Source organism: Apostichopus japonicus, chromosome 17 (assembly GCF_037975245.1).
Source record: "Apostichopus japonicus isolate 1M-3 chromosome 17, ASM3797524v1, whole genome shotgun sequence".
NCBI classification, from domain to species: domain Eukaryota; kingdom Metazoa; phylum Echinodermata; class Holothuroidea; order Aspidochirotida; family Stichopodidae; genus Apostichopus; species Apostichopus japonicus.
The window spans coordinates 15422740-15449529 of record NC_092577.1 but is presented as its reverse complement, the minus strand read 5'-3'; the positions used below and the strand labels follow the sequence as shown (position 1 = coordinate 15449529).

The 26790-nt window shown below is 42.1% G+C and overlaps 2 protein-coding genes across 2 annotated transcripts; one reads left to right on the top strand and one right to left on the bottom strand.

The window, feature by feature from the left end:
• Window positions 1-11530: 11530 nt before the first annotated feature.
• On the bottom strand, window positions 11531-13138 carry LOC139984593 (uncharacterized). The gene has a single exon (XM_071998540.1). The coding sequence runs from the start codon at window positions 13136-13138 to the stop codon at window positions 11531-11533; it is 1608 nt and encodes a 535-aa protein (XP_071854641.1).
• A 5172-nt stretch (window positions 13139-18310) lies between these two features.
• On the top strand, window positions 18311-26745 carry LOC139985066 (uncharacterized). Its single transcript, XM_071999260.1, has 4 exons — window positions 18311-18976; window positions 19802-19999; window positions 21514-21676; window positions 24123-26745. Exons 2-4 carry the CDS (start codon window positions 19912-19914, stop codon window positions 24673-24675), a joined length of 804 nt encoding a protein of 267 aa, XP_071855361.1. The 5' UTR covers window positions 18311-18976; window positions 19802-19911; the 3' UTR covers window positions 24676-26745.
• Window positions 26746-26790: the final 45 nt, after the last annotated feature.

The window sequence follows — 26790 nt, the reverse complement described above, 5'->3', positions numbered from 1 at the left end:
CACACCATATCAGTTTCAGCCAAATCTGAGAGGGCTGACGTGGAATCGGTCAAAAAATCTGTTAATGATTTGGCATGGATTCACCCAATACTAATATAAACCACAAACTGCTAATCAGCAAGCATTGTTGTTATATCCTGTAAAAAGTGTTCTTCCTAGATTACGTTTATTGATTTCAAATGAATCAACTTTTACCTCCATCCAGTTCAATTCTGATTTCTTTTCTCAAGATATGAAGCTCAGTCATGACGTACTTCGAGATATGTTTACGAGGGTTTAGATTTCAACTTAAAGCGATCTTTTATCTTTAATAATTTTTAGTATCAAGTTCATGCATTATGTATTTCTTGAGTTATCCGTTTTTGAAGAGTTCCAGACTTTGACCTCTGTTGACCAACGACCGTGGGTATCGCGACAACTTTTATAGAGAGGTATATTAATATACCAGGCATCATCCTCCTACAGTAGCTGCACTTTTCAAGTAACAGTGTTTTCAAGGTAACCCAGAATTCACCGAACAATATAGAGTCACCAAAACTCTGCAAGTTCTACAGACCAGAGTACATGGATGAGTCTTATTATTAATTTACTCCAGATTGAATAAAGTTTCAAGAGAATGGTTGCAGGGAGGGGGAAAAGGAAGAAGAACAAAGGAGGAATATATGTCAACATAATTCATGCACTTGGAACCAACAACATTTATGGCAAAGGGCAGAACTTCACCTTTGTGGTTATTGGTTAAGAGATTAAGGGGACTGCATATATGTCATTTAAACCCCAACTTGATCAATATTAATGGATTGGGTGATTATTTACTTGAGGCTGACACAGAAGTGAAGACCCTTTAATGTGAGATGATTTTAATCAAGAGTGAGACTGTATATTTCATACCATTTAGACTGAAATAGGTGACGTGAATAATATCATATATTTCCATAATCACACAAGACTTCCTTTAAATCCAACTTGTTGCTGACAGTAATCCTGTTTTTGTTACGCTACTAATACTTCAATAGAAACTCAAGAGGGGTATGCCAACCATACAATACCGATTTTCATGATGTCGGGAAGCTGGAACCTGAACTACTAAGCTGCTACCAGCCGTCAGTAGCCAAATTGAAATTTGAGATTATCAACGTTAGGCAATGCGATAATCACCTATCAGAGGTTGTTCAAAATATCATGAGAGGAATTAACGTCGTTGACTTATTATGCGAAACTGTGCGAAATTTAATTACTGTTACCGTAACAGCCATATTAATGTTGATAGTAGAGATAGCTGTGACCTTGTCGGCAACAAGTCCTGGATCAAATATTGTTCTCTAAACTTCTATTGTGCAAGGTTTTGCCATTTCTGAAAAGAGGTGCTCAAATCTGGAGTGGCCATTCATTTAGATCTTAGTGACTGGTTGTATCTCCTTCTAAAGTAACACCTCCCTGCTCTCATGATTGCATAGGTAACAAAGTCATCAAAACCAAATGTTGTTTTAGTCACTTTCCTTAATATTTGGTGGCACTGCAACAAATGCTTTCCCTTCATCAGCAGCAACTGGCATAAACACTGCAACTGAATGAATAGAAGTGATCTCAATTATATCAATGGAATGAGTAGTTGATGAGACATGGGAAATATGACCAACTTCATCATTTGAAACTCATCAACAAGAAATATACATGGTAACACTGGAAGGCAAAAAACAACTGCCACAAATGTTGGCTGGCAAAATGAATGACATTGTAACTGCATATCACAACAGCAGCACTTCAGAAAATATTCAACCCGTCCAAAAGCTTTCACGTTATTTAGCCCAGAGTAAACAATTGTTGAATTGTTTTTTTGTCACAACATTGGTTTAATACTTGCTCTGAATCAACATTTCACAAAATTTGTTGTAAAACCTAATAAATTACATTGATCCAAAATATGAGCACCATATTCAACATGCTTGCTTTGAAGTTTGCTAAAAAATTTCTTGGCTGGATGACATATGTTTGCTTGGAAACTCTGAATCATTGATGGCAAATTTAGCAGCTTGCAATGGTAGAACAAATCTGAACCTGTGGAGACTTAGTGCCATGGAACATTTGGATCATTTGACCATTGAAATCGTCATATTTGAAGCAAGAAAAGACCCACAGAGGACCCAGTTCATGAACACACTTAGGCAGATGTAAAATTTGGTGAAGGTTAGCACTCATGTGTTGTGCACCATATAGCACTTCAATCAACAATTGACTCTTTTTTAATGCAAGCTTGGAAGTTGATGAAGAATTCAAAATAAAATAGCTTCAACAAATAAACAGTAATGCTAAAAAAAAGGTTCCATGAGTCCAAGTAAAACAGGCACGGAATAAAAAAAATTGCCAAGCTCGACATTCATTAGCCTTCCAATATTTAAGATTCTCTTTTACTGTTCATGGAGTCCTTCTGATATATGAGGTTGGTTTAATTTTCCTTAGTCTTTGATCAACTTCTGTTTGTGGATAATGAATACCCTTCCTTTGAATAGGTTGTATCAAACCACAAGTGAAGAAGTTTCCTTACAATACCGAGTAATGCGCAATGCATGTAGTCTATTCCTGTACCTTTGACAATGTCAATGCCCTTACACATATAAAGCCAAGAAGGACCTTTTACACCACTTCGTGGTTTGCCTGTTAAAAGTAGCATTAGTACTGTACCATCTGTACAACATTGAGTATGGGTTCTGTCTGAGGATGGGTTTTCAATATCATATAAATAGACCCATGTATGTCCTCCCACAGTTTCCACAGACTGTCCCCTTTTTAAGCATTTATGGCAACCAAACTTTCCGTTGAATTGGTTGATGTTTAGAACAGCATATTTGGCGGGTAAATCACACGTGTCACATAACAGCATTCCTCTAACAGTTATCTTTTCATTATCTGGAAGTTGAACTTCAATTCCCTTAGTTAGTGTTCAAATGTTTCAAAAGAAAGCTTTAAAAAAAGATGGAAAAGAGGCTTGCTTTCCCCATACCACAGACCACCAAAGACAAGATTTTCTTTTTGCATGCGTTTGCTATATGGCAGTTCATCAATTGAAAAACAGATTGGCCATAAACACAATTTTGAGGATTTGAAAGAAATGTTGTTTTTATTATTTAATAGCCCATCAGGTCCGAAATGTCTGGCATATCCAGAACCATCATAAATGTCTTCAATATTTTGCTGACATTGCTTTCACCGTGTAAATCTGTGCTGGAGATCATCATAAAAGCCAATTGTTATAAACAATGCTTGCAACTGGGACACAATAGGGCATTCTATAAAAAAGACACATTATCTTCTTTTATCACTTTCTTGCGATCTGGGCAAGTCACAACACATTCACTTAATGGGTTGCAACAGAAACTGCAAAATTTATGAAAAAGAATTGGCGATTTGAGATCAGCAAAATGTTTCCTAAAAAGATACAAACTTGAAGTACACAAGTTGGGAATTGCATAATTAAGATTTATGCAGGTCTGCAAGGCATTCTCCAGTAAGATTATGCCTCATGCTGAAGAGCAAAATGAGTACCAAACTTTCCCTTATGGAGAGAGGACATCCAGAAAACAACTTTTGAGAACTGTCAGAGCTCTTTCCACTAGAAGCATTTTCTTCATTTGACGCAGATTCTTGACAATCATACACCACCTGCAATCATCGTCTAGATCATCCTACCAGACATCTTCTTCTGGAGTATTCATTTCAATGGGATCTTCTAATTCCTCTTCCAAACTTGGGAGCAAATTAATTAAGTAATGAAGAAATATAACAAAAAAACAACAACTTTAGAAACACACTCTCTAAAAAAAAAACTATTGTACTACAGTTTGACTTTATGGAAGGTGCATGATTCATTAAATTTACTATTTTTTTCTTAAGCAAGTGCAGCGAGATCAAAGATTGTCCTGTAGGTCAGCCTTCCCAGTTTTAAAAGTAACCATGTATAGCTTACAACATTACATTAAACAATTTGTGTGACAATAAAAGGTACATACAAATTGAAAGGAAAAATTAGGAAAAATAGTTTTACAATTTAATTTTCTGATTGTCTCACGTAGAACCACCCAAATTTATATTACATGCATGGAAATTGGGGAATTGCTGGAATAAATGTCAGTTCAGCATACCTTAATTGCAGCCTAATACCTAAGTGAGTGTGCAAAAATCTAGGGCAGTTTGCAAAGTAGAGATCAGCAAAAGCCTAGTGCTGCATTTGGTTTAATAATATCTTGATCCAAGTTCTAGAGGGCTAGCCACCAGAATCCAGGTATGTATAACAACATACAGTGATATTACTGTTACTTATCGGTACTTATCGTAGTACTTATCGTAGCTTAGGCAACAGTCCATAGTGGAAAGTTTGTATTTGCTCCCCCGAATTATTTTTTCGCCAGTTATTTAAATCTCGATGTTATGCTCAGTCTATAGCTTACAGTAGCCTAGACACACTCACAGTAACGTTACACTAGCCTATTCTGCCAGAGGCGGGTGTTCAAAGTTGTCTGCAATTGAGGAATTATGCCAACTTTTATATGCTAATATATAACGCCATGCTAAACCACGCCAGCTTGTTTTTCTAGGAAAATCACGCCATTTGATTGGCGTTAAAAGGTATTATTTCACGCCGTAGATATTCGGCGTAACATACATACTTTCCAGTGTGGGCTACATTAGTCAAAGTTTGAGGGTACATTTGTTCCAGTTCCAATTTATTTAATTGATTCAAATGCATAGCTGGTGGTTTTTTAACATCCTTTAGTTCGTTCAAATACTGTATTTGTGAACAATTCTAACAACCAGTTGTTTCTCTAATTGGAGCTAAATGTTAATTGGAAGAGTGAAGTTAAGAAAAGGTTCACTGTCTTACGAGAAATACATGGAAAGTCCATTGTGATTGCGGTACACTCCGCACAATGACGTCACACAGTCACCAGTATGGTCATGAGCGTTTTGCATCATGTTTCTGGTCAGTTTGAATCTGCTAGTCGTAACAATTATCTATACACTATTCTTACGACATCAGCCAATTCATGCGCAGTAAAGTAAATTAAGCAACTGCGCGTGTATTAGGGGTCCATCTAACCCTAAACCTTACCCTAACAGGAAATAATTGTTACTCCTGGTTGTAAAAATAGCAATTGCGCATGCGTAATCGGATGTTATTCTTACGACTCGTCGTAAGAATAGCCACTTTGAAAAAAAGAAAATTGTTTTCACCTCCAGCTATGCATTTTAACTTTAAGGGCATTAATTTTGGCAGTTCCATGGTCCTAACTTTAAAGAAGCTTAATTGTATACCCTGCCCATGTAATTTTGCTTGACTAGGTTATAGGGCTAAGCCTAGGTATGGACCGCAGCAGATATAGTAATAGATATAGGCCTAGGCCTTTTCACAATTATTACCCTACTAAAAACAAAGTTGCTATTCTTACGACTAGTCGTAAGAATAAATTCTAAGTACGCATGCGCAGTTTTAACATGGCTATTTTTACGACTAGGAGTACTATTTTTACGACTAGGAGTAACAATAATTTCCGGTTAGGGTCAGGTTAGTGTTTAGGGTTAGGGTTACCCCTACTACATGCGCAGTTGCTTTATTTACTTTACTGCGCTTGAATTCGCCGATGTCGTAAGAATAGTTTATAAATAATTGTTACGACTAGTCGTAAGAATAGCCACGGCCTACTAAAAAGTACTAGGCCTAGGCTTGCTGTTGGCAGCCTATAGCCTTACCAATACCACAGGCTGTATACCTTTTTGTTCATGGTGGGAAAATATCCAGTTTCATCGTAACTGAATTAAAAAAGTCATTTTACCAACCTTTCAGCTCCATTTCCTTCATCGATTCCTTGTGTTGGGAGTTGAGTGGCACCAACGTTAGCAGTATTCAGACAAGTCGTTGAACTAGTACTAGCTGGGCTAACGGCAACACTGTCACTAGTAATATTGGGCCTAACGTAAGGCATCTCATCCCCATTGTCTAAATGGTCTAACTGAGATGAGCTTAGTCGCCACCGTGTGGTTCGTGGCATACATTTCAACGGGTTGCTTGTCTCTTTATTTAGAAGGCATTGTAGACTCAAAATTGATCGACAAAAGTCCCGGAATTTTCTTAGAGCATACAAGTAACGTCGTGAGTACTTACTCTAAAAGTCCAAGGACAAGGTACGCAAGGTCTGTACATATCGCGCGATGTGCGCACAGTAGAATATACTATTTACGTACGTTTGTGCATTAAATTTTAATTTTGTCTCGTCTTCTCAAGCCAAGAAAAGAACAACCCCCAATTTCTTTATTTTAAAAAAGTACCCTGTTCTTTGCGCTAGAAACACAAAGCAAATATATATATTTTTCGTTGTTGAATTGTTAAGGTTCACAATCAAAAGGAACTACACTCGGGGCTTTATCAATCTCGGCTGTAAAATGTACATTTTCAGAGACAACAGTCATCTGTCTCTAGCATATCGCGACATGCGCACAGTATATTATTTAACGTTGTTTGAACGGTAAATTGGTTGAATGGTAATGTGTCCATCGCATGTATGCATATATGCATAATGACCGACCGTACCGAAGCGGACAAAACCGCAGACGGCGTGCCTGGTACGTTTATTCCTTTTTTTTTTTTTTTGTCTGGTCTTCTAAAGCCGAGAAAAACGATACCAAAAAAAAAAACCAAAACCAAGATTTTCTCCATAAATTTATTTAAATTATTTACACCTGTCCTGTTTTACCCACGAAATTTTGTAAAGTTCACATTTACAAGGACTATCAAGTTCGGCGGTAAAACTTATACACTTTCCAAGATAATTACAGTATTATAGATATCGGAAGACATCAGTGGCGTGTTGTCGGCATCATCTTCGGAAATTTTCTCGTTTTTTGTTCATTTTGGTGAACACCTCCTGTCGTGTTCACTCAAGTATCAAGGTTTATTGTTTTTGTCAACGGATCTAGTGTTTAAAGCGGTAAAGATTCATTATTTCCAATGATTTAGTTGAGTGCATTTTTCGAATTTCAACTGTTCGGTCATGTTGTAGTAGCCTATACTATAAGCCTACCGATTGCATTATACCACTTGCATTATACGTGGTTCAGTCCGTAAGTCGTTTACCAGCAAGAGAAAGAAGTGCAAATATGTTGGAAGCTTGAAGAAGAAGATATTAACCGAAGAATTGCTATAACCAACGGTGCTTTCAACACAGGATTTTATGTATTGCACTTCAGTTTTTCTCCTTTTCCACACATTAGATCTTTGCTAGTTTTCATTGAAATAATTAATACCATGATTATTTGATTATATTTATAGGCTATGTATTGAATTCTTGTTTAAAATGTGCTTATCTTTTGTGTTGGAAATAAACAGTTCCATCATTCATCAAAGTTATCCAGGGGCCTACGAGTACAGTCTTAACAAAGGCCTAGCCGATTCAGCTTTATGTTGCTTCACACAATCACGGATCAAAACAACAACAGTTGACTTGAGCCTAGCCTCGGTTTTTCTTCCAATTTTATACGGAACTGTGAAATTCGTTAAGCTCAACATGAATGTCAAACAATTATTAGATCTATCTGGAGAAAAATGGCCAGTTAGCAGACTGAAAAGCAACTTAAAAAGCCAATGAGTATGAAATGCGTTGTGAATTTGGTTGCAGACAAACAGGTTAGCACTGAACCCTTGTCTTCAGTCGTGGACAAGAAAAACGCAAATGAAAATTCAATTTGCAAAGTGAAATGGAAAGGGAGAGGTCCGTACAGTGCGAAGATAATCATTATAAGTGGTAAGTCCCTTATATATTCATAGAAAGGGGCTTTCCCTTACGTTCATACTAAGTAAAAATTACTATATCATATTGCTACATTAAGGTCAATTGATCGCTGTTAATCCTGTATTCGTGAGTAACGCACGGTAAAATTACCGGCGGATGAACGCAATAATTCGTCCCCTTTTTCGCGTACTGACGAATGATAAAATAATAAATAGGCTATATATCACTGTCCAAATCATTCATTCCACTGATTTGCAACTGAAGTTTTGATCACTAATAAACCTTTCAAGCCGTCTCCTAGTTTCATGGTTACAGAAAACAAATAATATTTAATTGCCGTTCTAAATGATGTAGAACAATTTTAAGGGTCTAGGCCTAGGCTATAGATGTTTCAAAAACAGATGTCACTACGCGTAAAACAAAATAGGCCTAATATGCATATTCGTTAGTCCGCGAAACAAGGGACGAATTGTATGGTGGAAGACGGTAAAATCGCGTTAATCCTGTGATCGTGAGTAACGCACAGTAAAAATTACAGCATTGCTTTTAAATATAGCACAGACTATTTTACACATTGTTGGCCTGGATTCAGGTCACTGTAAATGGTACACCAATAGTAAATAGACTTAAAGAAATTTTTATAGTGGACATGAAAAGGGTTTAAGATTTGTAACTATTCTTTTCGATCTAACTTTCAATTTGATAAAATTATAAATTATTTCATTCATAATATAGTATATTCTGTAAACAAATTATCACAAAAATAGACATGGTATGAGCCACTGCACCAGTTGATTGAACTTAAAAGTCGGTATGTGAGTAGGTAGCCCTTAGTGAATAGATTATCCATATTTTTTTCATGGAGGTCAACACAGGTCAAAGTCTGAAAACCTTGTAAACACCATATTTCAAGAAGTGGAAGTTGATTGAACTTAGTGTAGCCCTTAGTAAGTAAATGATGCCTACTGTTTTTCATAGAGGTACAAAGTTCCTGTTAATCTGAATAAATATAATCACTGAGGAAGTGAAATTTTGGTTTTAACCTTAACCTGATATGTATAAGCATACATGCATTAATCAATATACTCCAAAACTTACAGGTTTGGATATTTACGAGTGACGAGCTTACCTGTCTCCCAACAACCTTAGCACACTCATTCTACCGCGCCTAGAATGTCCTGGTAACCTTTTAACACTGTGCGCCCTCTGTTACCCGGCTTCATGGGTCACCGCCCTTCCTTCTCATGAGACCAAAGCCCCTCCAAAGTGGTCTCAGCCTTGGAGTCGAGTAGTAGTCCTCCCCGACAAGAAGGGGAGGGCAACCCCTCGACTCCTAGTCTAACATCGAATTTCTGAAGCTTCCGACGGGAGGGGGAGTACTCCCCGCCCTGTGGGGAGGGAGACTACCCTCTACGACCCCGTCCACGTCTGTACCCCTTAGCTCTAACAAAGAGGCCTAAGATAGCAGAAGGTACTCTAAAAGTTAGACCCAACGCCCTGAACACCGTAGTGTCGCTGTGGTGAGGAGACAGGTAATTATAGTGACAACCAAATAATGAAATGTATGTTAACGTTACTCCATATAAATATAAAAGGCTTTTAAGACACTATTTCCCCAGTAACTCATAGTGGCTCCAAGTTACCACAAGTTACTGAGAGTTACTACCGGTTACTACAAGTTACTACCGGTCAAGATAAAACAATCTTTACTGTTACGTTGGGGTGTGCTCCGGCTCAATTAGTTTGGGCTCCGTTATTAAATAGGTACAATGAACAACAGATAAAGAGAAACTCCAGACATAGATATAATTGTATAGAATATGAGTTTTGTTGCTGGAGTGTATCTGAAGTACACTCTCTGAAGTCTGGGATCTTAGTCTTTTACATATTAAAATACTACAGTATTTAAGTCATTGCAACTTCATGTGAGGGGGCGATAACCTCTCTGTGACAGAAACACTTGGTCTTACTTATAATTACTAAGGCACATAGAGATGACTATGACTAACCTTATTTGTAATACACATGAGATGCAACAGGTTGTCATCTGTGGGTCAGCATGAATAGTTCTTGGAATTAAGACAAAGGGGGCTTCTACGAATATGATGTGGGTGTAGGGTGAATAAGTCATGAACAGGAAGTAAATAGTTACTCTTATGACAAAGAGGCATGGAAGCAAATGTTTAAAGTAATATGATGGGGATATAACTACATACTACATTACATTACCATGAACTCACCGATAATAATAGGTGATCGCACGAGGACTCGTTTGGTAGTGGCACCTCCTTTCCTCAGGTCTCTTGGCTTGTGCTGGAAGGTGTTTTGTCAAGTCAGTGCGACCGCTCCTCCGTCCGGCTGTGTTCCACCCTCCTCGGGGGAGGGAGGCGGGAATGGAGACAGGTAAGCTCGTCACTCGTAAATATCCAAACCAGTAAGTTTTGGAGTATTTACTTCGCTCCTCGCTTACCTGTCTCCCCACAACCTTAGCACCGAGTGGCACTGCCCGATGGTGGGAGGCCCGAGGGGTGGGACCTAGTACCCGCCGGACCTCGCATCACCGCGCTACAAAATGCCGCCTCAGCCTGTAAAGAGTCTGAGAGGTAACAGGTGACGAGCGTCGTTGGTGTCCGCCAAGCTACAGCCTTAAGGATGTCCTCAACTGAGACTCCAGCAAAGAGAGCTGTCGAGGCCGCTACTCCCCTGATGTCGTGGGCTCTCGGTGTAGTTGTGCCGACTGCGAAGGGCGGATGATCTCTGTCAGCCACCGAGAAATGGTGTCCTTTAGACGCCGTTGAATAAGGTGCTCTGGGTTAATATGAACCAAGGCCGTGGTTGTTCCTTTCAGGTATTGGGTCTTGTTTAGGTACCATTTGAGAGCCCTGACTGGGCACCACAGTTTGTCCTCTGCGACTGAGGAGAGGGAGGGTCTTTATTTCGGGGATAAAGATGTCCCCCGGCAGGAAGGATAAGACCTGCTTCTTGGCTATGAAGGACGGATCGGGGACCATTCTTACCCCGTGGTTCTCGAACCTGATATGGTTATGTTTAGTAGACAGAGCATGGAGACAGCTCCTTCTTCTTGCTGACGCGAGGGCGATCAGGAACAGGCTTTTCTTAGTAAGGGCTGCTAGCGAGGCTGAGGCCAAGGGTTCGTACGGCGGTTTGGTGAGTGTCTGCAGCACTGCTAATAGACTCCACGAGGGGGCGAGTCGTCTAATGCGAGGACGCCTGTGTGCCATCCCCCTGATGAGCTGGGCAATGTCCCTGTTGCTGCCCGGGGTGGACCCATCTACAAAGCCGTGATGTATAGCGGTAATTGCCAACCTGTAGTTTTTCATGGTCGACAATTGCTTGCCCTCCTCGAAGAGGGAGTGGACTAAGTTTACCACTTGTGCCAGAGAGGTTTCGGCTGGCAGTACCTGTCTGTTGTGGCACCATTCCCCGAACTTACGTAGTCGGGAATCGTAAGTTGCAACCGTTGTTGGTCTCCTGGCGTCAGCCGCCACAGCGGCAGCCGCTTCCGAAAAGCCCCTCTGTCGGAGGGAAGTCCTGACAACTTCCAAGCAACTAATTGTAGCCCTTTGATGGTTGGTTGAGGGTCCCCCGTCTTTGGGACAGCAGGTGAGGCGTGTCCGGTAGGATCGCTGAGGTGTCCATTAGAAGTTGTAGGATTTCCCCGAACCATGGTCTGCGGGGCCAGAATGGGGCTACCAGTATGACTCTCCCCCTGGAGTGACGGATCTTTCTCAGGACCTGACCTGGCCGATCATGCAGAGCGGCGGGAAGGCGTAGGCTTCCAGATCGTCCATGGGAAGGACATGGCGTCGATGTGGTGCGCCCTGGGGTGGAATTGCCTGGAGCAGAATATATGAAGTTTGGCGTTCTCCGCCGTCGCAAACAGGTCCACCATCGGTCTGCCGAGGACTTTGAAGATCCTGTTGCATGTTTCTTGAGACAGTGCCCACTCGTTGGGGTCCATCTGTCCTCTGGACAGGGCATCGGCCATCACATTTAGTTTTGCCGGCGATATGGGATGCTCGTAGTGTCATGCCGGAGTCCCTGGCTGTCATTAGGACTTCCCAGGCCAGCTGACATAGCCTCTCGGAGTGGGTGCGTCCTTGCCTGTTTATGTATGCTACCACGGTGGTATTGTCCGTGAAGACGGTGGTCGCTGTGTTTAGTAGGTTTCCGTGGAACGACTCTAGGGCACGTTTGACAGCCAACATCTCTAGTGAGTTGATATGCCATGATTTTTCTACTGAGGACCACGTCCCCAAGCTGTTAGGTTGTTCCAGTGGGCTCCCCACCCTGTCAGTGAGGCGTCCGTCGTGACCGATGTTAGTGGCAGGTTGATGATGAAGGGGACCCCTTGGTCCCAGTTTTCTGTGTCGTGCCACCATTGCAGATGAGGTGTGATTTCTTCCGACCGGCGGATCGGCGCCGTCTTGTCCAGGGTCTGTAGGTTGGCCGTCTTTTGCAGGTGGAGTTGCAGCGGGCGCATGCGTAGTCTGCATAATCTCACCACGTCGACCAGACTGGCCATCAGCCCCAGGGCTCGGAGCCACGTTCCTCTGGGTGACTCTTGTGATGATATGATTTAGGCTGTGGTCGTTTTGACTGCCTCGATCCTTTGTTCTGAGGGCCTGGCTATCCCTGTAGTGAAATCTAGTATGGCCCCCAGGAACTGGATCGTCTGTGTTGGTGCCAGCTGTGATTTTGTTTCGTTGATTATCCAACCCAGTTCCTGAAGGGTTCGTACCGTCTTTTGTATGTTGTCTGACGTGTTGGACTTCGACTCTCCTACTATGAGCCAGTCGTGGAGGTAGGCGTATAACGTCACTCCTCTTTTTCTGAGGTGGGAGATTACCGTTCCCGCCACTCTTGTGAAAACTCTTGTGACCTGAATGTGACCTGAATGTGAATTTCCTTCCGGCGTATTGGAAGGCTAGGTACCGCTGATGGTGTCGATGTATCGGTATATGTAAGTAGGCGTCTACGCTTGCCGCCCACATGCCCTTTCTGAGTAGGGGTAGGATTAGATTTAGTGTCTCCATGAAACGTTTTGGCTCTATGTAATTTTTGTTGAGGAGTTTTAGGTTTAAGATCGGGCGCCAGGGTCCGTCCCGTTTTTGTGTTAGAAAAAGAGAGGACCGGAAGAGGGGTCCCGCCTCTCGCGATACCTCTACAATTGCCCGCTTTGCCAGCAGGGCTGAAATTTCCCCTTCTAGTGCTGCTTCTTGGACGGGGTCCGTGGGTGTTGGAGTTAGTCTTCCTCCATCCCGGAGGGTGGGCAGGAGGTGAACTCTTCTGTACCCTTGTGTGATCGTCTCCAACACCCACTTGTCCCCGCCCATAGTTTCCCATTGCTGGGTGAAAAGTGATAGTCTCCCCCCCCCACCTGCGGAATTGCCGCGGTGAGGTGGGCACCCCTAGGGGCCGGGCGGCGAACGGCGGTCTAGCGGAGGAGCGGTCGCCGTCCCGTCGGGTCGTTGTCAGGCCTCTGCGTGAGCCTCTCGTTCCCCACGGACGATGTGGCCGACTGGACGTTCCTCGTCCCCTGCCCCGTGGGGCTCCTCTTGTGGGTGTTCTGGGGGACGTTCCTCTGCCTCCTCTGGTGGTTGGCCTGGATTCTCTTGAGCGGTGTGGTCTTGCTCTGAATCTTTCTGAGGAGCGGAATTCAGATTTGGCCAGGGTTTCTCTGCGTGAAACTTCTTCCTGCAGTTTCTGTTGGAAGTTGCCAGCGAAAAGATATCTCCCAGGGAGGGTAAGGCTAGCATCCTCTCCTTAGCCTCCACGGATGGCCAGTGGATGGAGGAAACGACGTTTTCCCTTCTGGCCTTCACTGAGCGTGTGGCGACTCGAGCGAACTGGTCGAACGCCAGCCTCACGAGCGGTCCCAGGAGTAGCAATAGCTGCCCGGCCTCGTTTCTGGACACGTGATTGTCGTCCTGGGGGAGTTGCTGGTGGTGTCTCATAAGCACCTCCGCGCTAAGCATGAGGACGGAAGTGAACTTCATTCCGGAGCGTGCGGCTAGGTCTACGTCGACTAGCAGTTCCTGTAACTTCTTCTGGTTAGGGTTTCTGAAAATATGTGTGGATGAGGAGCCTTGTTCGGACCTCGGCTTTTCTCTAGCCTCGTGTGGGATGGCTGGGCATTTGAAGAGGGTTTTCCAAGCATCGTCTGGAAACCTGATGGATCGTTGCGCTTTGGCTGGAAACGCGGTCCATCTCTTCTTGTCTGCGATCGCCTCGAACCTATCATAGCACGAGGCGTCGACTGGCATGGTGGATCTTGGTCGATTAGTGACCTCCCCTGTAGCCGTCAGTTTTGAGACCCTGGTTGGTTTGGCTGGCATTTCGGGTGTATCTTCGAAACCCAGATGCTTCCGGAAGATTTCGGCCGCCCGCATCGTGAGTTCCGGGGGGTAATGTACCTCCCGCCATGGGAGTTTCTTCTTCCTCGAGGCTACCTGAGAACTCCTCCTCTAGGGCCTCGAACTCCGGGAGAACGTCGGATTCGTCCTCCAGACCCGAGAGGTTTACAGAGGCTCTGCAGTCCAGAGTGTGCTCTCCGAGAATGGCTGCCTCCGGTTCCTAGGACGGTGGTGGTACCGGGACCGCAGCGGTCGTTGCTGCCGTTCTCCGGCCCCCAGCTTCTGTCTCCGCTCCGGCTCTCTGTTGCTCTCTCTCCAGGAGCGGTTTTAGAAGGCCTGTTAGTTGGGCCAGCCACGCTGGTTCTTCCTCGTGGCGTTGTTTGTGAGGCCGATACCTCCTCTTAGCCCTTCTATAGCCATCGTCGGAGGAGTCACAAGATTGGTCTGAGGCTGGTGACCATCCCCTCCTAGTGCCTCGTCTGGGAGATCGGGACCGTGATCTGGTGCGCTCCCGTCTAGCTGGCTTACGTGAGGTATTCCTTCCTCTGCTGTCCCGGTCTGGGATCCCAGCAGGAGATCGTGTTGGTTGTGGCTCTCGGTCCCCGCTCCGGGGCCGGCTGTGGTTTGTCAGCGACCCTCCGGCCGCCGGTTCTCTGCTGTGCGTCCCGGAAGGGGTTCGGACTGGGCTTTCCGGTGCCCGTGGCACCTGCCTCTCCGTTGGGTTGTTTCTTTGCAACCCGGGTTGGGAAGCCTTCTCGGGGCCGGCGATGCCGGACTTTTTCCTGGGCACTTTTCTCTTGGCCGGAGCCTTGCCCTTCTCTTTGCCTTTCCCCTTGGTCAAAACTAATCCGGACGTCGCCGGGACCGTGGGAGGCACTTTTTCTCTCTCTGCACACCAAACAAGGATCCCTCCTGGTGCACGTACGGCACTTGGGGCAAAGATCGTGCTCATCCCAGGCCCTCCCTGGCCGGAACATGGAGCAATTAAGGCATTTCAGCTAGCTCCTAGACATGACTGAAAACCCCTGGTTAAAGAAACTATTTTTGACTGAAAAGATAGGAGAAGGGGGAGGTGGGGGAAGCTAACAAGGGAGAGATAATATAATATACATGTGGAAAAGTCAATGCAATATTACCTTAACACCGTGCCTCGGCTAGAGGCCCGCGGCTTACAAGGTAACAGAATAGGCCTAAGGCCAGCCCCCAAAAGTTGGGAAAACCAGGAACGAGCCCGGAAATGGAAGGGGCAAGTAAATAACGAGTGCCATTAATATAACATTAATATCTCATAGAAACGTTATGTCGACGTTTTTACAACACCACATTTAACATAATAACACGTAATAAATGTTATGATAACGTACCCGTTAATCCTCAAATGCTCAAAATGCCGAGACGTGTCAATTTCGTAGTGTAGTACAGTAGAAGTTTCCAACTTCCTATTGAAACCACCTAGCGCATAGTCACGACTAGGCTATCAGGTGCTACGAAATGCAACTGTGCTTAAAATGTCGGAACATCGAACATTATTCATGAAGCGCATACTGTATGCTCGGAGCGCGTTAGCGCTTGTACCTTTGCTGGGGTTTTATCCTACCCCTTTTCCAACTTACTAACGCGTTTGTCTTGGTAATTCACCCAAAAAAATAGAGAGAGGCTTATTCCATGGGATCGCTCACGTAGTCGACAGCTCGTTGCAGCAAACGTTGAGCTTACACGTGTCAATCCAGGTGACTGCTTGGCCCCCTCCTCTCATAACAAATATACAGCGCGGGTACATTTTCTTGGCATTTTGCCAAGGTTCTAAGAAGGCTTCGTTTTCCTGGCACTTTGCCAAGTTTCGAGAACGTTCTCATCCTGGCAGTTTGCCAAGGTACTAAGTAACGAGACTGTACTAGAATCGCTTCAGTTTTGCGCATTTTAACATGCTCTGGAGGGGGTTCCACAAGCGTTTTAAACAACAAAACACAAGTAAGGTTTCAAACCTAGACATATGGCGATAAATTATAATGAGAGAGAAGTATAATTAGCGAGGACAATATGACCCATGAATGCCCAGGAAATCTATGTCATGTCCTGGTTTCTGCTGGTACAGTCTTGTTAGACACACATTTAGGATGTGTAGTGATAAATGGTGTAGCGATTGCAGTGTTTTTCCGCAATTGATTCGAACCTGTTGTCGCAGCTGAAGCTGCTAGTTCCGGGGGGCAACACTCCCCTGATGAAAGAGACTTTTCCCCCTCTTGGAAGCGGGATTTACTTTGAGGCTGGGGATAAGTATATCTCCGTTTGCCGTGGGAACCTCGCTCGGGCCGGCTTTCTTTTCGGATTGGGCGTTAGCCTTTACTACCCCGTTCTGGGGGCCCAGCAGTTGTTGATATCATCGGTTCCCGGCTCCTGTGATCCGGAGTGGAACCTCGGTTCCGCACTCCCTGTGAAGTCTCGCCGGACCCGCGGTCTCGTCGGACCCGGGCCCCCGGAGTCTCTGTGTGCGTACCTAGCCGGGTACCACTCCCCTCGACCCGGACATTCTGTCCGTTCCGGTCGGAATTTCAAATGGGCTATTTATTGGCCTTGAGCCTTGCCCTTGCCTTCCCCCTTGTTCATAGAATCCGGACGGTGCCGGGACCTTGGGGGGCAATATCTCTTTCTCCTCTCTCTCTCTCCTCCTCCGGCCTCTCTCGCCGGACTCGGGCTCCCGGAGCCTATCTCTGTGTGCGTACCACGCCGGGTACCACTCTCCTCGACCCGGACATTCCGTCCGTTCCGGTCGGAATTTCAAATGGGCTATTTATTGGCCTTGAGCCTTGCCCTTGCCTTCCCCCTTGTTCATAGAATCCGGACGGTGCCGGGACATTGGGGGGCAATATCTCTTTCTCCTCTCTCTCTCTCTCCTCCGGCCTCTCTCGCCGGACTCGGGCTCCCGGAGCCTATCTCTGTGTGCGTACCACGCCGGGTACCACTCTCCTCGACCCGGACATTCCGTCCGTTCCGGTCGGAACTTCTAATGGGCTTTTTATTGGCCTTGAGCCTTGCCTTCCTTGGTTCGGAGGGGAACCTCTGTTCCGGGCTCCTTCTGAGGTCTCGCCGGACCCTGGCTCTCCGGAGCCCCTCTCTTTGCCCGCACCACAACGGGTGCCGCTCTCTGCGACCCGGACGGACTGTCCGCTCTGGCCGTCTTTCTCATGGGCTTTTGGTTGGCCGAAGCCTTGCCTTTGGTACTACATCCGGACAACGCCGGCACCTTGGGTGGCAAACTCTCCTCCTCTTCTCTCCACCTCAACTCCCACCAACTCCGTGATAGATCTAACCTGTCCCGGCCTGCTAGCCAGGTGTCGATGTGCTGCCACTGTCTGGTGTGAAAACAATACAGACTAGACAGAGGTCTCGGAACAACGAACAGTTCACACATTTAAGGTGGCTTCGAGACATGTCTGAGAAACCCACGTTAAGGAGAGACTAACGGCGAATAGTCTAACGTATATCAAACGGAACGACTATAAGGAGGAAGTAGGGTGGGACGTATGCTAACAGAGAGTAAAGTTACGTGACAAAAACAACGCGCCCCGCTAGAGGCTCGCGGCTTACAAAGTACGCTACAATAGTGCAAAAACTTCCCACACTTAGAAGCGAACACGTAACTAGAATACATGAAGGAAAGGACGAAGCATGTAAACAAGGGAGAGAACCCTTCTATCCGCGTAAAGAGCGGGAAGGGAGGAACAAGGCTACGAGGTACGCCCCAAGTGAACCTCCCGACACTTAGGAGGCGCACGAGTAGCGAAACCCATGGAGAAACATGAAAATATATACAAATATATGAAGGTTCAAACATGAACAACAACAACGTGATCGCGGCTTACAAGATACGTTACAAGGTGAAACACTTCCGACATATGGAAGCAACGTAACTAAACATATATGCATCGAAAAACTTGTAAAAGGACGAAACATGTATATAAGGGAGAACCCCCCTAACCGCGAACCAGCGGAGGGGGGAACAAGGCTACGAGGTACGCCCCAAGTCATGAGACTCAGGGAGCGCACGTAGCAACAACTGGAGAAAACATGAAAATATACAACAATATATCAGAACTATCAAGTGCCATATGTGACAATATTATATACCATATATATTGATTATAACGAGTAATATATATTGGTTATGCAGTAATATATATGACTTATGTGTGTTCTTCATATATATACGTTATGCATAACCTTATATATATTGCATATCATATATATATCGCATAACATATATATATATTGTTCGTCATAACCTTTATATATTTTATACTATTTTGTCATGTTCGGCGCGGTTATATATATATAGATTATAAAAGTGTGAGTGACACGCGCGAGTGGGAGGAGCTTAATTGCCTTGATTATTTGAACATTCGCGCCGCATAAAGCCTAGGTACATGTCAATGTGTTCAACACATAGAAATTGATTAGGATAAATTTCTATGGTTCAACAAGTGATGGATCTTCAACAAAATAGTTATTTAGACGCCTTTTCTGAGCTCCCAAACATCTATAGTGAAGCAATTCGTTTGCAAAATACGGCAGACGCGCAAAGAGCACATATCGTACAAGGAGGGTTGAATCTGCGATACATTTGGTACGTGTTTCGCTAGATTACCTTCAACATCTGCCCGTTCCAGGAGATGAAGCTAATTTGATGCTTGTAAGTGGCTTACAGCAGCTCCTTGGAGCTTTAGAAAATTTGCAAACCGGCTACAGTGGAGAGGCTGACGACGATATTGACTACAGTTTTCAGTGTTCGACGATCCAAGGTGATGCTGGCCGACCACGGTAAGACTATAAGACTTGAGAGATTAATCCGGGCATGGCCCTTCGCCTTGGCTAGGCCTATATAATGTAGCTGTGTAGCATTGGCCTAACATTAGGACCTAGGCCGAACAGTTAGGCCTAGTTTAGTTTAGTAGATCAAGGGTCAGGAAGGACATTTGTCCTCATGAACGACCCTGTACCACACACAGATAACCCAGACTGCCAGGTATGATTGTGGATGAACACCGGCTTTTCAGCCTTCTCTTCACGACCAAGTGCTCAGATGATAACGAGACAGGCGTGAACCCATCCTGCTCCCTGGACCGCCATTTAACGTCCCCATCCCATGGACGTGAGAGTACCCCATACTTCGACCACTTTCTCAAAGTCTGGGGAGGTGGAAGCAACTTGCCCGTCACCACTGTGCAACAGCCGTGCCGAACAACCTGAAGCGGAGAACCCCCATTAATTAACAACTGCAGCACATTCAAATCAACTTTGGATTGTGGGCAATCATGTGTTTTATCAGCTTTTATCAATTCCCAAAATGGCCAGCACTGTTCAAATTATTCCCTATACAGTGTTCTCCATGAAGGGTTTTTGGGTGGTCGCATGCCACCCAAGTGAAAATTGCTGCACCCGCCCGGGCCCCCCTGAAAATAGCTGCCGCCCCTCTTAAAAAATCCCTCCCCTCTAGACAATCTCAAAATGTCACATTTTGCATTTATCTTTGTTTATGTCATTGCCCAAACATTTGGCTGTCAAAATGTGTGCAAAAAGTACATACATGTATGTATAGTTTAACTATTAGTATTCATTGAATTACAAATCCTTATTTCTATTTAGGTTTTGCTTGACCATGCCACAGTTGGAAGAACATTATCACGTTCTTGGATCTTGGAAACAAGTGGCTTCAACACTGAATATATCATATAGAACCGTTCTTCGAAGAAGACATGAGTTCCAGATGCCTACACACCTTGGAAGCGGCTATAGTCAAATCACAGATGATGATCTTGATATTACAAATCTCACCAGATGCAGGTAAAGTCCAAATGTAATCTATCTAATGTGACAGTACAAAATGTGACAGTACTCTTCAGTTTTATTAAGCATTTCATTTGAAAATGTTTTATCACCTATAGTAACCATTTCAGTTGAAAATGTTTGTATTGACCACTTAGTCTGATTCAATTCAAAGCAAGGGGGTTGATCAGAGAAATATACATAATACATTGTCTATTACACATGAAGACCTTCCCCTTTAAGATAAGGAATCAGTGACAGTTGGTACTCTTGTTCTGATTAAAGGTCTGTACTGTACTACTGTCAAATTGTACGGAACTGTATAAGTTCTTTTTACTGATTTTTTTTATAATAAATGTTTTATTTGTGATCGCAATTAGTGACATGCAAACCACTGTTTACCTCACGTTAGGCCTATAGACACTGACGTTAACTACTGTACACAAACTCACAAAGCCACATGATGATTTGGTCATTGGAATTTTTACTTGCTCAAGTCATAGAAAAACATAGATTGGGGAAATTCCTGAGTGCAATGTAAATTTTGTTATAGTGTACATGTAGGTTAAATATTGTGTATGTTAATGGATGAGTGATCTAAAGCCAAATATCTGCCCAAATGGAATTCAAGACTTTTTTTTTTCAGAGACATTTTCCTTGATTCTATGTATCATCCATCAACTTGATGGGATGCTAAAACGAAAAAGAGAAAGACAAAACAGTGTTTGCATTGCGGCAGTGTTTGTATTTGTCGGGCCACATTTAGTGTGATTTGGTAAAGTTACCGAGCTATTGCTATGTTTAAGATAACGTTGTTATAGATATTGAATACTGTATGTGAACAAATGCCAGTTGAATTTTTACGGCAAATGGATGAAGTAAAATTTACTCACAGATGAACTGTTTGTATAAAATTGCTTGTGATATCGGTAGGGTGTTATCAGCAATTGACACAAATTTCACAGATACCGATATGAGGCAGATAATGACAATATCAATCGATACCGATACTGTATACTGATAATTGGCCCAACACCATTCCAGAGTGCATTTTGTGTGCTTGTTCATTAACACCAGACTGATGCAAGGATAAGGAAGAACAATCATACAGTCTTACACTACTGAAAGTATAACTGACCAAAGAAATCTATTGAAACTAAAGAAATACATTTCACATAATTTGACCATTTTAAGCAGATTATAGCATATCTTTAAAGCTGTTTGTTGGATGTAATGGTACTGTAGCTATCCATGACAATTTTCAATTTATGCACTGGCATTAAAACATGATAAAAAATAAACTGTTTTGTGATGATATTAATAAAGACTGCTAAAACAAAACAACACCGGTTTGTTGCAAAATGTACAGGTTTGTTAACAGTGATGAATTGTTGTAATAAAAAAGTATATCATCCAAGACTGTGACTGATGAGGGTGTACAGTATCTCTACATAAAAATTTGATATTCATACCCATATACTGTAGTTTATAGTAGTTAGTATCTGATGAATTTAATATTTCCATTTTTAAAGGTGAAAGATATGTCATTGGAGCTTTGACTGGACGAGGAGTAAGAACTCAAAGATGGCGGTTGAGACAGTCCATTTCTCGAGTGGATCCCATCAGTAGATTGCTCAGAAGATCATATGCAATTTGTCGTGGGACATACCATGTTCCTTGCCCAAATCATTTATGGTAAGCAATCGTTAGGCAGCTATACAGTAACACTTGCATTGCTGTATTATGTGTGAGTATGTACAGTACTGTTGCTAATGAAATGTTTCATGTAATGTGCATGTACAGACATACTAATCCTCGAGATCCCCTACACGCATGTTATCAACAGATTTGTGGTAATAAACCTCAATTTGGGTGGGTTTGAGGGATCTTACCCAACTAGCATTGCATACTTTCCGGAATTTGTTGTTCTTTTGAAGATCAAGATGCATGTAGGTAATCACTTTTATTATTGCATATTCCAACTAGTGCACCAATGGTGCAGTGGCTCTTACAAATATTTGTTCATTTATCACAAGTTACATTTCATATTCATGGCTGAAATGAAGTGGTCAGAGTTCATTTGTAACAAATTCACTTCTAGCAATGTGTTAAAGTTGGTGTGCATTTTCAGATAATGATCTCAAATAACCCCTAAATGACCTCTGACCCGAAATGTATGGACACCACTTATGTTTCAACACCTAATGATCATTGCATTTGTGTTACACTAAAAAATCCATAAAAAAAAACAAAAGATCAATGCTATTTTCCATTTTATGACATGTGACCTCAAATCGCTAAAAACTGCACATGCACCAATTTACTCAATGATTAAAATGTGTAACTTTGGAATACCCCTGATGTCCCCTCATCAAATAAACATTGTGTTCAAGTTTGGTCAAACTCCATTGAGGAGAAGCATGCTGAACAAATGTGGACAGACAAATAGATTTGATTTTGAGGTCGTTTTTGCGTGTGGACAGACTATATTTATGTAGACATATATAGACTCGGTCAGGAGTGTTATGTATGTTGGGTGGTGGGAACCAGGGATTTTGCATTTCCAAAAGTGACTGTGTGTATGTGTGTGGTGTGTGAAAGCTCACTCGTAAGTTTCACTAAATTTTGTTTCATTATTAATGAGTGGGTGCTTAATGCCAAACAAAATAGCTAATGCCACACAAATAGCTCATAAACACAACATCTCAAAAATGGCATGTTAATATAATATTGGACTGGTACATGACACTTATGGAGTAGATGTGCTTTGTTCTTGGTATCCAAATCATAAATATTAATGAGTGGTCTGGGCTTAAAATACAATTCTTAAGATGTCAATATCTTTGTAACTGTATCAACTTCATAAGTGACACCATTTTTTTTTACTTTAGAATGGGATGACATTATTTGTGAACCACACAAAATAGCTTGTAAACACAAAATCTGAAATTGTCTATTAAGATTTTCTGATATAATTTTAATTTTCCAAATTGTTATTTCCACTTGAGAATATGGCAAGAAGGTGAAGTGTATCATCACAGCAGATATTAATAAGCTTGGAGATTTTTTTTTTAGTTTTGGTTACAACGCGAAAGCCAAAGGTGTGTGTATGTGACGGCTGGCTCGTTAACACAGTGTATCCCCAATGACATGTTTGATTTATTAACCCAGTTATTGATATGTTAGATCAATGACAGGTAGTTGTGCCATGTGTAGATGTACCATATGGTGTTTCTTTACCTGAACATTAATGAATGGGTAGCACGTATCAAGTCATTCTTCACAGGTAGATGTATCATGAATGTATCATGATCAAATGTATGTGACATAGTTTTTACCATGCCGTAAGTAATCATACAGTTTGCTATCGTTGTGTTAAAGTCGAAAATGAAATGTGTTCTCATTAATATTCATTTTGCTTAATATATATACTTTTATATATAATATAGGCCTACTCAATATTTTATTATCTTTATTATCAGAATGCAAACATGATCAGGAACTCACAATAAAATGTGAACAAACAAAGCAATGCTTTACCTTCAGCCTGAAATGCAAGTTTTAAAAATAAACTATGTCACATATATACATATGATCGTGCCTATATGATCAAGCTGCATCTACAGTATCCGTCTGTTGATACTTGTTCAAAATTGTTCTTCTCGTACAGGCTTTGATGGATTTTGAGGAACCTTGGACACAATGTTCATTGGATGAGGGGGAATCAGGGGTGATGTAGGTCATTTACTGTAGGGATTATTTAAGGGCATTACCTGAAAATTCTTAAAATGCTTCTTCTCACAGAGTTATTAATAAATTATGTCGAAAGTAACACATTATGATCATTGAGTTAGTGGTACCTTTGGGGTGTTCAGTAATTTGAGGTCAAAGGTTATGAAGTGATTTCTTTGTAAGAAGAGCATTATCATAGCATAGTCTTTCATGGATTTTAGTGAAACATGGATGCAATGATCCTTGGGTTTCATTCTGGTTCTTTATTATCAGAATGCAAACATGATCAGGAACTCACAATAAAATGTGAACAAAACAAAGCAATGCTTTACCTTCAGCCTGAAAATGCAAGTTGTTTATGGTTCTGAGTGGATTTGCACCATTATCTTTTACTGTTTCCCCTTCACAGGCATATTGATGGTAACCATAAATTAATTCCATGGCGGTTGGTCATCCATGGTGGGATCGATGGATACAGCAGACGGGTAGTGTATCTCAGGTGTACCAACAATAATCGTGCCCAAACAGTCCTTAGTTTATTTCAGGAAGCTGTTAATCTCTATGGTGTCCCCTCCCACGTCAGGTCAGACTTGGGTGTTGAAAACTATGATGTGGCACAGTTTATGCTTGCAAGACGAGGGCTAAACAGAGGAAGTATGATAACAGGGAGGAGCGTGCATAACCAGCGCATAGAGAGGTTATGGAGGGATGTGAATGTAAAGGTTGTCCGTTACTTCAAAAATGTTTTTATGGCCATGCAGGATGATCAAGTTCTAGATCCATTGAATGAAATTGATCTTTCATCACTTCAGTTTGTTTTCATACCACGAATCAATAGGGCTCTAGCAGAATTTGTACTTCAGTACAACAACCACCCCCTTAGTTCATGTCATAATCAGTCCCCAAATCAACTGTTCCACCAAGGTGTTTTCGGCTGTTTCATTCAGATTATACTGGAGTAGAGAGTGTGTTTGATAGTAATGAACAGTGGGAGTTGTATGGGATTGACCCTGATGGAGATGCACCTATGAATGAAACAGAAGATGGAGTACAAGTTCCAGAAACTGAGTCACTACTTTCTGATGATCAGATTGCCAGACTAAGGAACACTGTTAATCCACTCGAGAATGATGGAAGTCATGGATATCAATTGTACCTGAACACTCGGTCATTTGTTACAGAATGCAATGTCCACAATTAATATTGCTAATAGGTGATTCCACGGTAAATCGCATTACACTTTTTCAATTTTTTTTTATTGCAGGTTGATTATTTGTGGTATTAAAGCAAACACTCAAAGCAATGATCTAAAATTATTCGGGGTGATGGCACTGCTTTGTCTTATGTATGGTGCTCTTGAGAAAATCAGTAACTCGCATTACCCAAAAAGGACACATAAAAAATTCATGCAAGTTCAATGCAGTTGTTTGCTCAAACAAAAGATGTTGTATCCAGTTGAATGTATGTAGTAGATATCTATTCCACTGGTGTTTACATCAAACTACTAAATGATATGAAACAACTTAAGATGTGGTGTGGAAGGGGAAATAATCCGGTAACTCGCATAACGGTAACTCGCATTTCACTTTGTCCAGTCATCAATGAAATCTAAATGGAAAATAAAATGCTGAAACTATTATTTCTAGTGGAAGGTGACTTACATTATATGTAAAGTTAAATAACCAAAAATTTATCAAAAAGTAGTTCATGACAGGGGGATAAACAAAATCGATAACTCGCATTACACAAAAAGTACACAGCAAAAATGGAGATACTAGTTTAGTCAAACAAACAATGTTTTGTTCAATTGAATGTATGTACTAGATATCTACTATATCCTGAAGATTACATTGTAGCACAAGAAAATATAAAACAACTTAGAAGTGGTTGGGAGGGGGGGAAGAATCTGGTAACTCACATTAAGGTACCTTGCATTACAAATTGCCCAGTCAGTATTTTCATCTTCATCAAATTCTGGAGAATTATTTGCTCTGAAGAACCATTGTAGAAGTCTAAAAGCATTGTAGCAACAAATAAACAACAATACTTATACCTCTGTCAATAATTTTACTAATAATTGCTGGCCAAATTAAAATATGTGATGAACAATGATGACAATGTTCATTTCCAATGATTCACACACAATTTAAATGTTAGCTAAAGCTGGAATAGGGTTTTTCAACTTGTTTTATCATTCAGCATCATGGATCAAAGGTTTTGCATTCTTTGTCATAAGGCAATATTCAGTTATTTTCAGTATGACAACTGGCATTACAGTGGTTACTCGATCGCATTACAGCACTGTTAACTTGCATTACCGGTAACTCGCATTACGGCTTTCAGTGGCCCTTCATATCAAAATATGCATGGACTTTCTATTCCTTTGATTATTGTTAAACTCAGTACTTGGGCCAAAAAGCAAAATATGGAATGGCAGAAAATTATCGCCTCCAGGAGAGCAATAATGTTAAAATCTTGATTGCCCAGGAACTCGCATTACATGTCAACATAGACGCCTTTTAACTACAGCAATATACCTACAAGCCAAAAATGGTGAATGGGCAATGTGATGTGATTTTAAAATATCATATTTTGTATTACTCATAAATATTTCACACTTGTACAAGTTACTTTCATACAAGGGAATATGGGACTTTGAAAAATCCACACAGACTCACTTGCATTTTAATTGCAGAATCACAGTCAGCTATCACTGCACTTTTTTGTGGTAAAATGACACTGTATGCTAGGAAAAAGTTTCTGATCTGGACCCTGAATACCTTAGCATGAACCAAAAGCAATATATTGGGTCAGAAAGGATTCTTTCATTTTTGGGGTCATGTCCCTGTTTGCATGGAATCGCCCTAATGCATAGCACTCTAAGCTATGCATAACAAAAAGTGAAATGTTAAAAGAATAGTGATGAGAATGAGGACGAAGTAAACTACACTCGGTGGTGAAAGTCCCATTTCTAGTTGCTAAGATATGAATGTTTCAAATAAGTTCACATTTTCAATTTCATTAAGAATCTGGCAACATTTGTGACATCAGTTGCATACTGAATCCATAAGCTTTTG

Coding starts and splice junctions, on each gene's coding strand:
- LOC139985066 (XM_071999260.1), top strand. CDS start 19,912: ATGAGTTCCAGATGCCTACACACCTTGGAAGCGGCTATAGTCAAATCA. Junction 20,000..21,513: donor ACAAATCTCACCAGATGCAG/GTAAAGTCCAAA, acceptor CCATTTTTAAAG/GTGAAAGATATGTCATTGGA. Junction 21,677..24,122: donor CCTTGCCCAAATCATTTATG/GTAAGCAATCGT, acceptor TCCCCTTCACAG/GCATATTGATGGTAACCATA.
- LOC139984593 (XM_071998540.1), bottom strand. CDS start 13,138: ATGGGCGGGGACAAGTGGGTGTTGGAGACGATCACACAAGGGTACAGA.